General features: G+C 41.8%; 1 protein-coding gene across 15 annotated transcripts in view; it reads right to left on the bottom strand.

The window, feature by feature from the left end:
- The window catches only part of PEX5L (peroxisomal biogenesis factor 5 like), a 237,947-nt gene that overhangs the window by 6,608 nt on the left and 216,112 nt on the right, over positions 1-15,227 (bottom strand). For all 15 annotated transcript variants that reach the window (XM_080654133.1, XM_080654139.1, XM_080654140.1 and 12 more), the window contains 6 exons: positions 14,544-14,660; positions 11,842-11,985; positions 8,367-8,437; positions 6,487-6,684; positions 5,663-5,828; positions 4,759-4,916 (listed from right to left, as the gene is read on the bottom strand). In XM_080654133.1, coding sequence (XP_080510259.1) covers positions 4,759-4,916; positions 5,663-5,828; positions 6,487-6,684; positions 8,367-8,437; positions 11,842-11,985; positions 14,544-14,660 — 854 coding nt within the window. The remainder of the gene's footprint in view (positions 1-4,758; positions 4,917-5,662; positions 5,829-6,486; positions 6,685-8,366; positions 8,438-11,841; positions 11,986-14,543; positions 14,661-15,227) is intronic.

The following is a 15,227-nucleotide window of genomic DNA, read 5'->3' as shown; positions in this document are numbered from 1 at the left end:
CCTAACTACTCTGCCTGCCGGCCTGCTAGTCCCCAACTGCCCCACCTCCAGCCAGATCACCCCCAACTGCCCCTCGTGCCAGCCTGCTCACCCCCAACTGCACCCCCTGCTGGCCTGATCACCTCCAACTGACCCCCACTGACAGCCTGCTCACCCCCAACTGGCCCCCCTGCTGGTCTGCTTACCCCCAATGGCCCCTGCTGTCCCATCCTGGCCTGATCACTCCCCGGTGACCCAAGGTCCCAGCCCCTCCTTTTTTTCTTTTTCTTTTTTTTTTCAGCACTTCCTTGCATGGAGGCCAGGGCTGGCTGGAAGCAGGTATCTAGGATTTATTTATCTTCTATAATTGAAACTTTGTAGCCTTGAGTGGAGGCCAGGGCTGGCCAGGGCAGGAAGCTTGGCTTCCTCATTGCTGGGGCAACCCTAGCCTCCTGCTTGCTCCAGCTCCATGACCGGCTGCCATCTTGGTTGGGTTAATTTGCATACTTGCTCCTGATTGGCTGGTGGGTTGGCTTGTGGGTGTAGCAGAATGATGGTTAATTTGAATGTTTCTCTTTTATTGGTGTAGATGAGTCTTTCAAAATTTTTTGTTCAATTTCTAATGTGGTAAAAATTCATAGATAAAACCCACATAAGAAAATCCCTGTGAAGTTCTCAGTAGCTGTTAAAAATGTAAAAGATGTCTGGCTTGTGTGACTCAGTTTGTTGAGTGTCATCTCATGCATCAAGAGGTTGCCAGTTCAATTTCTGGTCAGGGCACATGCCCAGGTTGTGGGCTTGATCCCCAGTAGGAGGCATGCAGGAGACAGAGTTTATTCTCATACTAGTAGCCCAGTGCATGGATTCATGCACATTAAAAGTAAACTAATTAGAAGAAATATTTTATTATCTCTATTTGCCCTTTCTCTACAATAGAAGTGTCAACCAAATTCATGATTGACAATGACAGATCAAAACATATGCATGCGATTGGCACCAGAGAGAGCTTTATGTGTATCGTGCATGCGTGAGTCAACTTAGCCTTTTATATATATATATAGAATAAAATTGCTTAATTAGACCTGCTTTCTGATTTAGCTAAACTTTTCCCAGCCCAGTGAAGCACCCCAACTTCTCTTTCAGGTAATTGTCAGCAACACAGCAGTAAATATCAATACGAAGCAGATTATTACTATAGATCACGCAGGGAGGAAAAAGGGTAAAATATTTAACTGAAGCAGAATTTGATTATATTCTGCACAGTGACAAAACCTGAAGTCATTTTCAAGGTCCAACATTTCTTAATTTTTTTTCTAAGTTTCTAAACTTTCTAAATCTCTGTTTTCCGGCTTAAAAAAAAAATAGGATTCCACTGAGTCTCCTATCTACCTATTCCAGGACTTCTGTGAGGATCAAATGAGATGAAGCACAGGAAAATGCTTCACAGAAATTTGGTTAAAGTATAAAATGTTTACACCTGGCTATAAAGCAAGTTGTGTGCCTGGGCTGAAGAAACTCCAAGGAGGCTAGTGGCTAGGGAGAGAAAGCCGGGCATTGCTATGTGACGTCATTATCTGGCTCCCACAGTGACCGTTTCCGGGCTGGGCTGAGCGGTGGGCCACATTTTGTGCCATGGGGTCTCAGAAGCGTTGGCTGTGATTTGGTGGGCTGTCACTCCAGGGTGGTGGCGGGGCCTGTGTCCCACTTGGGGGAAGCCAAGTGTTGGTTTGTTGGCACCAGGTCCGCAGTGCTGTTTCTTTGTAAATGGCCCGTGTGCATCATGGCAGTTCCTGCATTGAGTTTATGCCCCCTGGTGGTCAGTACGCATCAGAGTGACCGGTTGGATGGTTGGAGGGACACGTAGCATATTAGCTTTTTATATACATAGATTATGATTTACTAATTATTATATTATTTTCCACACTAACAACTGTAAACCTACTTTTGCCCACCTGTTATTATTATCAAAGAGGATGAGATGTATCTTTTCATTAAAAAGGGGCCCTCACTTTTGAAATGGTTAAGATTCGTTGGTTTAAGCTCTACTCTGGTGCTCCGACTGACAAAAGGGTAGCATTTTAATCTGTACCCTCATTTTAGGTCAACAACTTCCTCTCCTTACTTCAACTGTATTCAGTACTAGGGTAGGGCGTGCCTTTGATTTCTTATAGAAAGTGTGAGATGACAAACAGTGAGTGTTATAACGTATACACACACACCTGCAGTTCTTAAGGGACACATCCCAGACTTTGTACCAGCTCCTGGCTCTCCTCTGAGCCACATCTCTACTGAGAGTTGTTATTTCCTACAAATATGCTTAAACTTACTTTCAGAATTCATTTTGTGTCTCACTTGATGGTCTTTTTTTTTTTTTCAGGGAAAAAACGCTATGTTTATCACTTCACAAGCTTTCCCATATCCAGCGTGACAATTTAAGACATACAAAACTTAGCCGAGAAGTTCAAAAGTTGCTATTTGATCCAGATGGACAGACTTAGCCAATAAGAACACAGGATGCACAGTTAAATTTCAGTTTCAGATAAACAATGAATAAGTTTCAGTATAAGTATGTCCCATGCAATATTTGGGAAATATTTATCCTAAAATCATATTTGCTATTTATGTGAAATTCCAACTTAACCAGGCATTCTGTATTTTATCCAGCAACTTTAACACTGACTTGCTTTTGTCCTGCTTGAGGATTAAAAGTCCACACCTCACCAGGGTTGCCCATTTCTACTTGTCATGGACCTTCGGGGCTTCCTGCAAATAGTTGCCCTACTGAGGCTTACATCTGTGATTGCCAAGAAAGTGTTCTATTGGCCCCTCAAGTATGTTTTCTACACTAAGAAGTTGCAATAACAAAAAAATACAGAAGCTCATCCAGCCTGGCTGGTGTGGCTTGGTGATTGAGCGTTGACCTATGAACCAGGAGGTCACATGGTTCAATTCTTGGTCAGGGCACATGCCTGGGTTGCGGGCTTGATGCCCAGTAAGGGGTGTGCAGGAGTCAGCCGATCAATGATGCTCTCTCACATTGATGTTTCTCTTTCTTTCTCTCCCTTCCTCTTTGAAATCAATAAAAGTACATTTTAAAAAAGAAAAAGAAAAAATAGAAAAAACTCATCCAGAAGCCTTACAAAAGCCTCCTTTAATTCAATGTACCTACATGCACATATGTATTTATTTACATCTCTCCTTGTTCCAGAAAAGGACCTAAATTATCTCATAAAACATACCTAGAAAATAAGTGAATAAAATGCGTAACACGTTAAGCACCAAGCCTGTTTTGTCTTCCTTTCTGTTTCAGTCACTGGCGACTGACATGGCGCTTAACGTAGTAAAGATAAAATCAGGTTAGGGAGATCAGAGGAAGCCAGGGATGAAGTTAACATACAAAATGGACACTGTCAGGTCTGAGAGGCTGATGTGCAGGGAGGCGGGAGGATTGATCAAGGTCACAATGTCCACAGCATAAAACAAACCAGTTGCTCAGGGGTCACTCAGGTTTTCTGGTTTTGACCCGAGCAATCCAGTGACTGATGAATGTTCTTTATAAGATCCCTTTATTATAAATGTAGCATCTAGTTTCTAGAGCCTTAATATTTGTCAGCAGCACAATGTCCTAAAGCAGTTCAGAAACAGGAATTCTTCAGATGGCAAAAGATGCAATCCAGTTATGTAGCTCTCTGATGACTTACCTAAATAATAACAATAATGATACTGATGATGACAGCAGTAATAGTCATAATACTGACTCCTGCTAGGTATTGAGCATCTGTTCTGTGCTGGGCAATTATACTTAAACTGCACAATAATCCTGCAAGATAGACATTATTACTCCCCCACCCCCTTTTCTGAAGCAGGTTAAGAAACTGAGGCTCACCGTTATGAGCTCAGAGTCATAAAACCAATAAAGGGCAGAACTGTGATTTGAACCCAAGCTTATCTGATTCTAAAAGCCTGGCTCCTTCTGGGAATGAAAAAAGGTTTGCTTTTTTTTTTTTTTTTTTGGTGGGGGTTTAAAACTAACATTGAGTTCTCTCTCTTTTTCCAGTTATGAAAGCAATAGAAAATAGAAAAAGAAAGAAAAAGGAAAAAAATTACCCGAATTTTCATTACACAAAAGAAACAAAGGTCGTTTATGGTCCCTGTGGATGGGGAAAAGACAGGAGAGGACATACACCCCAGTGATAATGAGGAATCGTGAGAGAAGGAGAAAAACATTTCAAACTGTAAACCCACCATTTACAAATAGTCCCTGAACACTGTTTTATTACTTTATTGGTTTAGAGAACCTGGGTTCTTGGTTGTGCTTTGCCAAAATCTGGCCCTGGACGCTTTTTAAGTCATTTTGCTGGGCTCTCCTGCCTCCCCCCCCCCGCCCTCCCCCCCCCCGCCCTCGCCCCCCAAGGTTTTCTTTCCCTTATCAGGAAAATGAAGGTTCGGATTATTCTCAGAATCGCCTTTGGGGATGTTAAGAATCCAGATAACTTGTCCCAACCCCGTCTGACTGAATAAAAATAATAATAATAAAAAAATCATCTCTAGACGGGGCCTGGGAATCTGCATTTCACGCGGTGCCGGTAGGATGGCTGCTCTCTAAAGACTGAGAAACACTAAACAAATTGTTGCTGCTTCTACAGGCCTCAGGAACTGAAGCTGGGAAGCTTGCCCCTAGGAGGAGGAGGATTACTCCTGAAAGGAGATATTTTGGTGGCAAACAACCTTTCAGGTTATTCCGCCTCAGCCCCGCGCGTGGCTCTTGTCATACTTCACCTGTAGGCGCCCAGGTTGATGCAGCTGATCCCCAGGTTGTATCTGGAGCGGATGAAGCCCGGCTGGATCTCCAGCGCCCGCGTGTAGGCCTCCACGGCTTCCTCGCTGCGGTCTCCATTCGCCAAGGTCGCCCCCAGACGGTTCCATAACGAATAGTCCTGATGACAAAGAGAGGTCTCTACCCACCAGCACCAGCCACAGTGGCAGAGTTCTCATATCCCTGCAGCAGAAGGCTGATGGCTGAACATTTATCCAGCGCTCATGGACAAGGGCCGTGATGTGGTGAATTACTCAAAAATCTTTAGGGACTACTTTGTGAAATGACCCTCATTCATCAAGGAGAGCTACCATTGGGTGCTGTCAGGCAATTCATATTTCTATTTTAGGTATTTAAGTATTAATAGCCACAGTAGCATATCATTAGTACTGATCGCTTTCGACTGCTGGGTGCAGGGAAATAAAGTGTAGCAAAAATGCACAGCCCTGCCCAGCGTTGGTCAGTGGTTAGAGCACTGGTCTGCGCACCGGAGGGTCTCGAGTTCCATTCCCAGTCAAGGGCATGCACCTGGGTTGCAGGTTGGATCCTGGCCCAGTGGGGCTCATGTGGGAGGCAACCAATCCATGTGTCTGTCTCACATCAATGTCTCTCTCTCTCTCTCTCTCTCTCCTCCCTCTCTCTCTCTCTCTCTCTCTCTCTCTCTCTCTCTCTCTCTCTCTCTCTCTCTCTCTCTCTCTCTCCTCTCTCCTCTCTCCTCTCTCTCCCCCCCCCCCTCTCTCCGCTCTCTCCCCTCTAAAAATCAATGGGAAAAAAATCCTCAGGTGAGGATCAAGAAAATGTACGAAGTACATCTGGTGAAAACTTTCCTTTAACAGAGAACCGTATGGTTTCTTGCTGTGCACTTACCTCTGGCCGAACAGTTAAGGCGGCGTTAAATGCATCTATTGCTCTATTAAATTCTCCGCTCAGGTGGAACAGCACCCCTAGACCTGTCTGCAGGTCTGGGTCGATCATATCTCCATTTTGGTGGGCAGCTTCCAGATACAATTCCTTCACGCCTTCCAGAACAGAGCTACCAGGGGGAAAAGTAGATTTGTAATCCAAATAGTCTGAACGTAAATGATTTACTATTATGTCCGCTGTTCTTTACAGACTGGAAAAAAAAATCTTGCTTAAAATATCTTAGTGTTTGAGAGGACTATTATTAATACTGCAGTTTTAAAAGTCCTGCTGATTTTCATGAAATACTTTGTCGTACAGGGATACAAACAGCGCTAGGAAAGGAGCGTTCCACTGACCCTGTAAGTAGAAAACCCTAGGGCTGGGTGTCCCGAGGCCCCAGTGAGAAGGAATTTAACATCATGGTTTATTGCTGATAGAAATAACATTCCAGAAGAAAGGACTTCCATTGTCCCCCATACCTAATTCTCAGGCTTTACAAAACTTGGCACAAGGCTACTTACTATAATTTATTTTGTGTTAATTTTATGTCCAAAGCATTTGGCTTTAGCGTATGGCACTCAGATAAATATCTGTGGGTGCCCACGGTGTAGATCATGTGTCCAAAGGTTGGCCTCACTCTCAGCTCGATCTTTTAAATCAGTGCTGCTCTTCTGGCAGAACGCTGTCCTACATGCCATCTGGACTGGGTGGTGGGGACCCCAGGCTCGTTCATTACCGTCATGGTGATTAATTGTTTGTGTAAAAGTGTAATTTAATGATGTGGATACCTATCCACCGGAGACTTAGACATCCTCCGGGTGAGGCCTGGAGATCCCTTCTTGCTCTTCACAAGATATTTGTACTTTGGGTTTTGCTTAATCCAATTCTTCAGTGCGTCACAGGCATCCTGCTGATGGCCCGTGTTCGTGTAACTCACGGCCAAAGCCATCAAAGCTTTCAAGTTGTTGGGCTGCAATTCTAAGCACCTGAAGGAAGGGGGAAAAAGCTAATTTCAGATTTTTTTTCCCCGGAGTTAGAGTCTGAACAGTTCTTTAGAAAATCTGAGGTCTTTTTAAATTAAATGGCACTGCTAAGGTTATGTTAAGCCCCTGGAGAATATCACATTCATTACCTACATGAAAATTAGGACCTACGCTTATTTTTAAGAAAGTTAAAACTCACCCTGATGCATGTCAGGTTTGGTAATTTTAATAAATAATTTAAAAACTATAGAAAATGTGGCTAATCCCTGCACATAATTTATTAGTAGTTAATCTAATGAGAAGTAGGGGATATCATTAATGCTGCTCTACTGTCAATGTATTAAATGCACCTTATCCACAAAGCAAACTGATTTGAATTAAATCTGGACATCTAGAGATAAAAGACTGAACAGTGTTGTATAAAAAGGAGAGGGAAACTCCATGTTTCCAGACTATCAGTGTGGGTTACAGGAGGCCCAGGCTATGATGCTTCCCCTCATGCTATTCCACTGGCCTCTGGCAAGGGCTTTTTAAACTTTGATGTGCATGGGAATGAACTGGGGATCTGGTAAATGCAGCCTCTGATACAGAGGGCCTGTGGTGGGCCCAGGCTGTGCGGGTCTGACAGGCTCCCAGGTGATGACGATGCTAGGAGTCTCTGGATAAGACTTTGAGTAGCAAGCCCTAGATGGTCCCTATATCAGTGCTTTAGGAAGAGGATATATATCTACACTAATAAAAGAGTAACATGCTATCTGACTGTACCTTCGTGACACCCACCAGCCAATCAGGAGTGAGTATGCAAATTAATCCAACAAAGATAGTGGGTTAATTTGCATACACAGGTGCCAAGCGGCTGGGGGCGGGATGCAGGCGTTCCACACCACCCCTGCTGCTCGGGGCCTCTGGGCAGCGTGGGAAGGTGGAAAGGTGGCTCCGGCCAGAGCAAAGATGGTGTTGGCAGCCAGGGGAAGGAAGGCCCATTCTTGCACGAATCTTGGTACATCGGGCCTCTGGTATGTGATTGTGTGTGTGTGTGTGTGTGTGTGTGTATATATATATATATATATATATATATATATATATATATATATACTGTATATATACTGTATATTTACAAGAAAGAGTAGGGAAAGTGGGAGTCTATTTGGTAGGGGCTGTGCTCCTCCCCCAGAGTTTAAATGGGGGCTCTAATCAAGTATAGTATGATGCTACACCCTCCCAAAGTAGTCTAGAGCTTTAGTCAGGGGCTCAGGAGTGAAACTTGCAGGTTGCTGAAAATATCTCGGGAGATGCTTTGTAGACACCAGAGCTAAAACTGCATTGAGATTATTTTGAGTATATTTTTTATCTGAAGAGAACCTTCAGATGCTGCAGAAGGATGGGACATTAAAAGGACTATTTATTCAGTGAGTCTATTTGAAGACTGCTTTTGACATAGACTCTTTCATGCTAATGAAGGCCAATGATTTGTAAACGGCCTAACATTGAAATTGAGGAACATTATTTCTTCATCAGTTCCCATTTTTCACAGCTATGTATAAGTCATATGAGACCTCTCAGCACTTATTCCAGCCAAATTATTTGCAGTGTATATAAAGGTCAAAAGGTTAATCTGAAGCAGTGGGAAGTCCATTAACAGGTGTTGTCCACCAGTCCCGTGGTTTTGCACTTAGCTTCACTACCTCTGGAGGGCGACAATAGCTGCTTGCTCGTTCTCATTCTCTGCCTGAGTTATCCCGAGGAACTGCCATGCCTACAAGAAACAACTGATGTCAACATTGCAAGAGGAAGCAGAATCACTCATGCACAGTAGTTGGTTTGTTTACCTGCGACAGATCCCTCTTTGCAGAGCAACCTGTCTCAGATGGGAGAGTCTTGTAAAAGGAAAAAATGTCGCATGCATTTCTCTAGTCAAATTCTTTTGTGACACTTGGAAACTCTCCTGTGACCCATGAAAACCTCTGAGTTTCTGAGATGTTAGGTATCTTAAGACCAAAAAATAAGTACACAAAAGTATGCATTCGTGATGATAAAAGGTAGAAAAATAATCCAGAAATGTAGCTAAATAAAGTTTACACTAAGAAATCTCAAGATGTACAAAATTAACTTGTATAAATGAAAGTCAAGCAGTTATTAGAAGAGGCAACAGGAAATTTAGGAACTAGGAAAAAACAAAACAAAACCCCTTACAAGGTGTTTAATGCCCTATTTTAGGGTTGGGCAGTAGGTTTACAGTTTTGAGGACATGACACAGTTTATTCCTGTGTTGTTATTTATTGTATTATTTTCCATGTAAACAACTATAAACCTACTTTTGCCCCACCTTGTATAATCACTGTTAAAATGCACAAAATAAATAAAGTGCAATGTAATGTACCTATAATTTTAAAGCCTACACTTAACACTTTATATTGCATCATAGCATTTTTTTCATGTTTTTACAAAATCTTCCTACTTACAGTTCTGAATTTTAATTTTGTTGAATGGATATACTATTATTAACTCAACCAATTCCTTTATTGCTCTGAGATTGTTTTAAATCTTTTGCTATTGTAAATAATGTGAGGAATATCTCCAAGCAGATATTGTTTTTCATATCTAGAATGACATTTTTAATATTAGCACAATAATTCTCACACCATTACAAGAGCAATGCACATAAAAAAGACCTCCCATTACACACATTGTCCTCAAATTTGCTGGGGGTGTAGCTGAGTCTTGGGGATTTGAAAAGGTCTGGGAAGTGCATAACTCTCCCACCTTTGAGAATCAATGCTATGGATGTTTGAAAATAAGCTATAAGAAAACATACAGAGTCATCTTAAAGTGCTATAAAATTATGAATTATTATTACACTTACCATACACACTCATAAAAGTACTAATTATTTCCCCCCACCATTTCAGTGACTCTTTTTAATCTTTCAAATGTACACAAAGCAGCATCCATTTTTTATTTCACCTTCCATACATCCTAGAATGCTTCTTAGAAGAGATGGGTGAAAAGCTTTCTCTGAGGGCTTCTTCCCAGGCTTCGGGCATCACTTGCACTGTCCACAGAATGTCTACTATCTTAGATTGGGGTCTACACAGATTCAGAAACCCTGGGTCTCTATCTAGGACCCATTTGTAACCAAGTGTCCTCATTTTCTCATTAATGAATCTGGGGTAATAACGCATACTTTTTTTAACCTCCCAAAGTTGTTGTGTCAAATGATATAATATACAGGATGAGGGGGAAAGACACCTCTGCATCTGGCATTTGAGAACATATGGCATTTAGAAATGTAAGGTGACACTATTTTTTTGGCGGGGGGGGGGGGGGCGGGGGAGGTGACCTGTATTTTTCTATTAATGCAACGATTTTCTCTTATACATGATTCAAACATCTTTTTTGTTGTTGTTGACACTATTATAGATGTCCCCCCACCTTTGCCCGCTTCCACCCAGTCCCTGCCACCCCTCCCCTGGCCTTCATCACTCTGTTGTCTGTGTCCATGGGTTATGTATATATGTTCTTTGGCAACTCTCTTCACCTTTTTAAAAAAAATAGCTTTTGAAAAATTCTAATATTTTGATTCAGAATGCCAGCTCTCAGTTCAATCTCATTTCATTATCAGTGTTTTGACTAACAAGATACCAGGGGCTTTAGTGACTAGTTTACTTGTTCTTTCAACACGTAGTACAACCAATAGTAGTAATAACGGCTAAATACTGACATAGCAGACAATGAACTGAGCACTGAACGAATTTAACCCTTGCAAAACCCAATGAGATGGTTATTATAATCATGATTTCCACTTTACGTATGAGGAAATAGAAGCTAAGAGGGTTTAAATGACTTGTCCTAGACCACATGGCTCATGGCTAACCAGCAGTAGAGCTCAGGATACTGCTGTATTTGAACCCACACAGAATGGCAGAGTCTGAGAAGCTTAACCACTGTTCCATACTGCCTTCTCAGCACCGTACAGAACCATTCCTAAAAATTTCTCAAATTCCTCTGGGCATATCCCTTATAAGAAGTTTCCCGAAAATTGCAATCTATGAAGAAAGACTTTCTACCGGCCACTACCTTAGGACAGGCCTTCACAGGTTTGGAAGTGTCGTGGACCAAGGTCAGATTGCAGAAGCCTCTTTGGTGGTCTCTCCAATCACCCTTCACACCTCAGAGAAAGGGGTTTTTCTAACACCCTTTTTCCTAGTGGTCCTCCCCAGGGCTTTCAGGATGAAGTTCAAACTCTTGCCTACCTCTTCGCACCTCCACTCCTGCCATTCTCTCCCCCATCATCCCCTAACCCCATGGTCGGCAAACTGTGGCTTGCGAGCCACATGCGGCTCTTCGGCCCCTTGAGTGTGGCTCTTCCACAAAATACCACGGCCTGGGTGAGTCTATTTTGAAGAAGTGGCGTTAGAAGTTTAAGTTTAAAAAATTTGGCTCTCAAAAGAAATTTCAATCGTTGTACTGTTGATATTTGGCTCTGTTGACTAATGAGTTTGCCGACCACTGCCCTAACCTAACGTTTCAGGTCCCTCTGCTCAGCCAAGAACCATTTCCTCTAAACAACAACCCCACTCCCCTGCTGTCTTTAATGAAGCCTCTGGCCCTGGAAACTCAGCTTTGGATTCACTTAAGGGGAAGGCTGAGTCAGTGTCTTGCTGTCTGCTCTCCTAGCCTCCTGTGCACTTGCATTTATTACACTGCACTGGTTTGTTTACTTGTCCCTCCAGATAGACCATTAACTCGTCTTTTCAGTTGTTCCATTTCTCCAGCCTTTCAGAGATCTGCGCCAGTGTGTGGCACAAGTCTTGGGATGGAGTGTGTGTTCAATAAATGTGGAGTGAGTAAATCAGTGGTGAGAGGGGGTGTCTCTCTAGACCCAGACAAGACAGCACACTGCCCCTGAACACCGCTGCTGAGCTTCCAGGTAGGCAATATTGGTTTTTCATTGCTTCCCTCCACCCTTTCTTTTGTGGCACCATAGATAGACATTGCAGATTTGGTTAGAACACAGGTTATATCACACTACGCCAGGCTAACCCCTTTGGGAACCGTGACTCGATGAAAATGCCACCAGTAGAGCTCTGTGTCACCCTCTGTCCCTCACTAGTGCATGCAGCCCCTCTCTGAGCCTGGCAGGATGAGCGGGAAAGACACCTCTGCATCTCCCGGGTCCTGAAGAATCGCGGCCTCCATGAACAGGATGGTGACTGGGAGGTCCCCTTCCTTCAGCCTCTTTAGGCCTTCTTCAAATGCACCTGGCCAGTCCTTGAAGGGGTTTTCAGTGTGGAAGTAATAGCCCTACAACACAGAAGGGCCAACACAGAGCCATCAGTTTATCTCCTCATTCTCACGTGCAGTAAGCTCTTTTAGAATTTAATTTAAATTAAAGTGTTTAATTAATTTAATTGCAATTAAATTCTTTTATTTTATTATTTTTTTGAAATTTTATTTTTATTTTATTCATTTTTAATATATATATATTATTATTGATAGTATTACGGATGTCTCCCATCCCCCCCTTAACTCCCTCCTCCCAGCTCTTACTCACCCCCTCAGGTCTTTGCCACCCTATTGCCCGTGTCCATGGACTATGCATTAAGTATATAAGTTCTTTGGTTTATCTCTTCTTGTCTTCCCAACCCCCAATCAAGGTATGTTTTATTGTGGTGAAATTTTATTTTACATACATAACATAAAATTAACCATTTAAATTTAAATTACTGTTTTCTTCTTATTATGAATGTACATTTTCATTGTATACACTTTAGATTTTGTCATTGAAGAATATAAAAAGCACTCAAAATGCCGCAACTTAAATATGATCACTGCTAATATTTTGGAGTTTGTTTTCATTTTGATATTTCTTTTGTTCATTTTGTTTTAACTATCCCCTGCCCTGCCCCCCAAGATTATAAAAATACTGAGTTTTTGGATATATTTTTGCTACATGCTCCCACCCAGTCTCCTGAAGTGTTAATACTGCATATTGTACATCTGTTTATGCATTGTGGCCCTTTTGAGGGTTATAAACCATTTAATATCTAAGATTTCTTTTGTCCTCCCACTCCTCAAACCAGTGTATGCCCCATTGGTGGCTATATCGCCCACTGAGAATGCATGTTTTAAAGTTATAGATCTTCTTCATCGTAAAAATTTAAACAATGCAGAATGTACAAATAATCTTCTAGTGTTTTTCTATGACTATATACAGTAAACAAATAAGCTCATACTATAGGTACAGTTTTACAGTGTAAGCCCCACTTTGTTTTAGTTATTATAATTATTTATGTTAACATTTACTTAGTCAAACCCATATTGATGGGCTTTCAGATTATTTTCATAAATAAAGTTACAGTGAAAGCCTCATGCTCAAATCTTTGTGTGCATTGATTATTACCTTAAGATAGACTTCTAGAGAGATTTATTAGACTAAAGCTATGAACTATTTTGAGGCCCTTGATATGCGTAGCTGAATTGTTCTTGAGAAAGTATGTCCCAATTTAAACTCTCAACAGAAGTACCTGAGAGACATTATTTATTGCAACGTTAGCTAGCATGGATTATAATAAAATCTTTCTAATTTGATAGATATAATTAAACTAGCCTGTAGATGATGCTACTAAGGTTTTAAAATAGATCAAATGGAGACCTCAGAAAGACAAACCCCTTATCAAAAGCCACTGCGCTTAGGTAATTGTGTTGAGGATATGGGGTCCCAGGTGTGTGGGGCTCAGGGTCCTAGCCATATCTCAGGTTCAAGGACTGTAGTTCAAAGGCGGGGGGATGGAAGTGGGAGACATCTGTAATTAGAGTCTGATGTTCGGCATCAATGTTCTTTCTTCTTACTTAGTTTTGATTTTTTTTTTTTGTAGAAAAGACAGTTATTCTTAATGAGATGGTTGTTCCAATTTTATGAGATTGCCTGGCCTACTGAGGGACACAGAATATGAAGAAGAGAACGACATTTTAATGACTATGTAGATTGAAAATCCCCTAAGATCAGAGACTATTAATCATCATTTCCCTAGTAGTTATTGCAGAGTAGACACAAATAAATATTTGTTGGGTTGAACTATCGTGGAAATTATCCAGAATTAAATATTATTGAGACTTCCTCCACAAAAATCATAATACAAGCATAATACTATATATGATTCCCCTCCCCAGTGTAAGAAAATTCCACAAATCTTTTTATCTTTCAAGTCATTTAAACTTATTTCTCAAGCCCCTGCTCTTCCCCAACTGTTTTTAAAAGCGTAAATCCAAGGGCAACTAGGACCTCATGGGTAATTTGGCTGGTTGTTCACTGCACTCACATTTGCTGGAGCTCCTGTCAGGGAAATAACGCTGAGGGATCCCCTTGGGACTTGACCTGGTTGTGTGAAGGCTACCTTTTCCACTGAGTTTCTCTGCTAGCTGTATAATGACTACCTGTGAGATACAGTCCTAAGCCCTGCTTCACTCCTCTGCCCATTAATATTACTTCTGTCAGCTCATTGACATGGCTCATGATGAAAAGCATTATGGGATTAGCCCAGGTCTTGTTCCAACACACCCTCAAAGGCAGCTAGGTCAGTAACTGGCCAGCAGTCAGGATCCAAGCTGTAGCTGACTGCCAAACTGTCTGTATCAACATTGATAAAAATAAGGGTATTCCATTCCAGCTTTGCTGCTCTGATACATTTTCTGATTATATTGTTTTCATCTATCAGAATTTCTTATAGATCTGATTGATATTAAATTGTCTGTTTTATTCTTAAATTTTTTTCACAAAATGATTACCAACTAATTTGTAATTATATGATTCAAAGAGATTGAGAAATCCTGTCAGCATGTATAAGAAGATGGTTGGTCACCTTCTCGCTAGCGGAAATTGTAACTTGGTTCTGGGCTTCTTGGTTCTCGGATATCCAGTTCCTCCGGGCCATTTCTTCCCATTCTGCTTGCATCTTATCCCAAAACTCTGTATCTGACTAGGAGACAGGAAAAATCAAGAGAGATGGATTTAAGAGCATGCTCTATCATTTGGTTTATTTCCAGAAAGACAGTTTTCCTTATAGATCAAAATGATACTCATAGTCAAAGAGCTTCTGGAGGGTCCTCAGAGGGCAGAGTGTTGAACCGAATGAACTGTGACTTTCTCCAGCAGGAAAATTGCTACCATCTGAAGGCCCTGGATCATTTAGACCAAATTCAGCTAAAAATCCATTACTTGACCAATTTCAAGTGTGGGTACCAGACACACGTTTTAGGAAGGGTGGCCTTTCTCCGGTTGCTCTAGGATATGAGGAGCTAGAGCAACAGCTTTGGGACTGGCTAGGCAGTGACTTGGTGAGGCAGTTGGCTATGGACAAAGAAAAGTAACATTAGTTGATCCTACTCTATGCCATGCACTGTTCTGGGAGAAATGTGATCCTAGAAGGCTATGGTCACAAAGCTAGGGTTGCACAAGATTTGATTTCTAGTCTGGCTTCCAAGGTCAGGCTTATCACCTTATGACAAACCTGCCTCCTGATGCTAAAGAACGAAGGACCCTGGCT

The sequence above is a fragment of the Plecotus auritus genome (assembly GCF_963455305.1).
Source record: "Plecotus auritus genome assembly, chromosome: 2".
Taxonomy (NCBI): domain Eukaryota; kingdom Metazoa; phylum Chordata; class Mammalia; order Chiroptera; family Vespertilionidae; genus Plecotus; species Plecotus auritus.
This window is presented reverse-complemented; position numbering and strand designations above follow the sequence as displayed.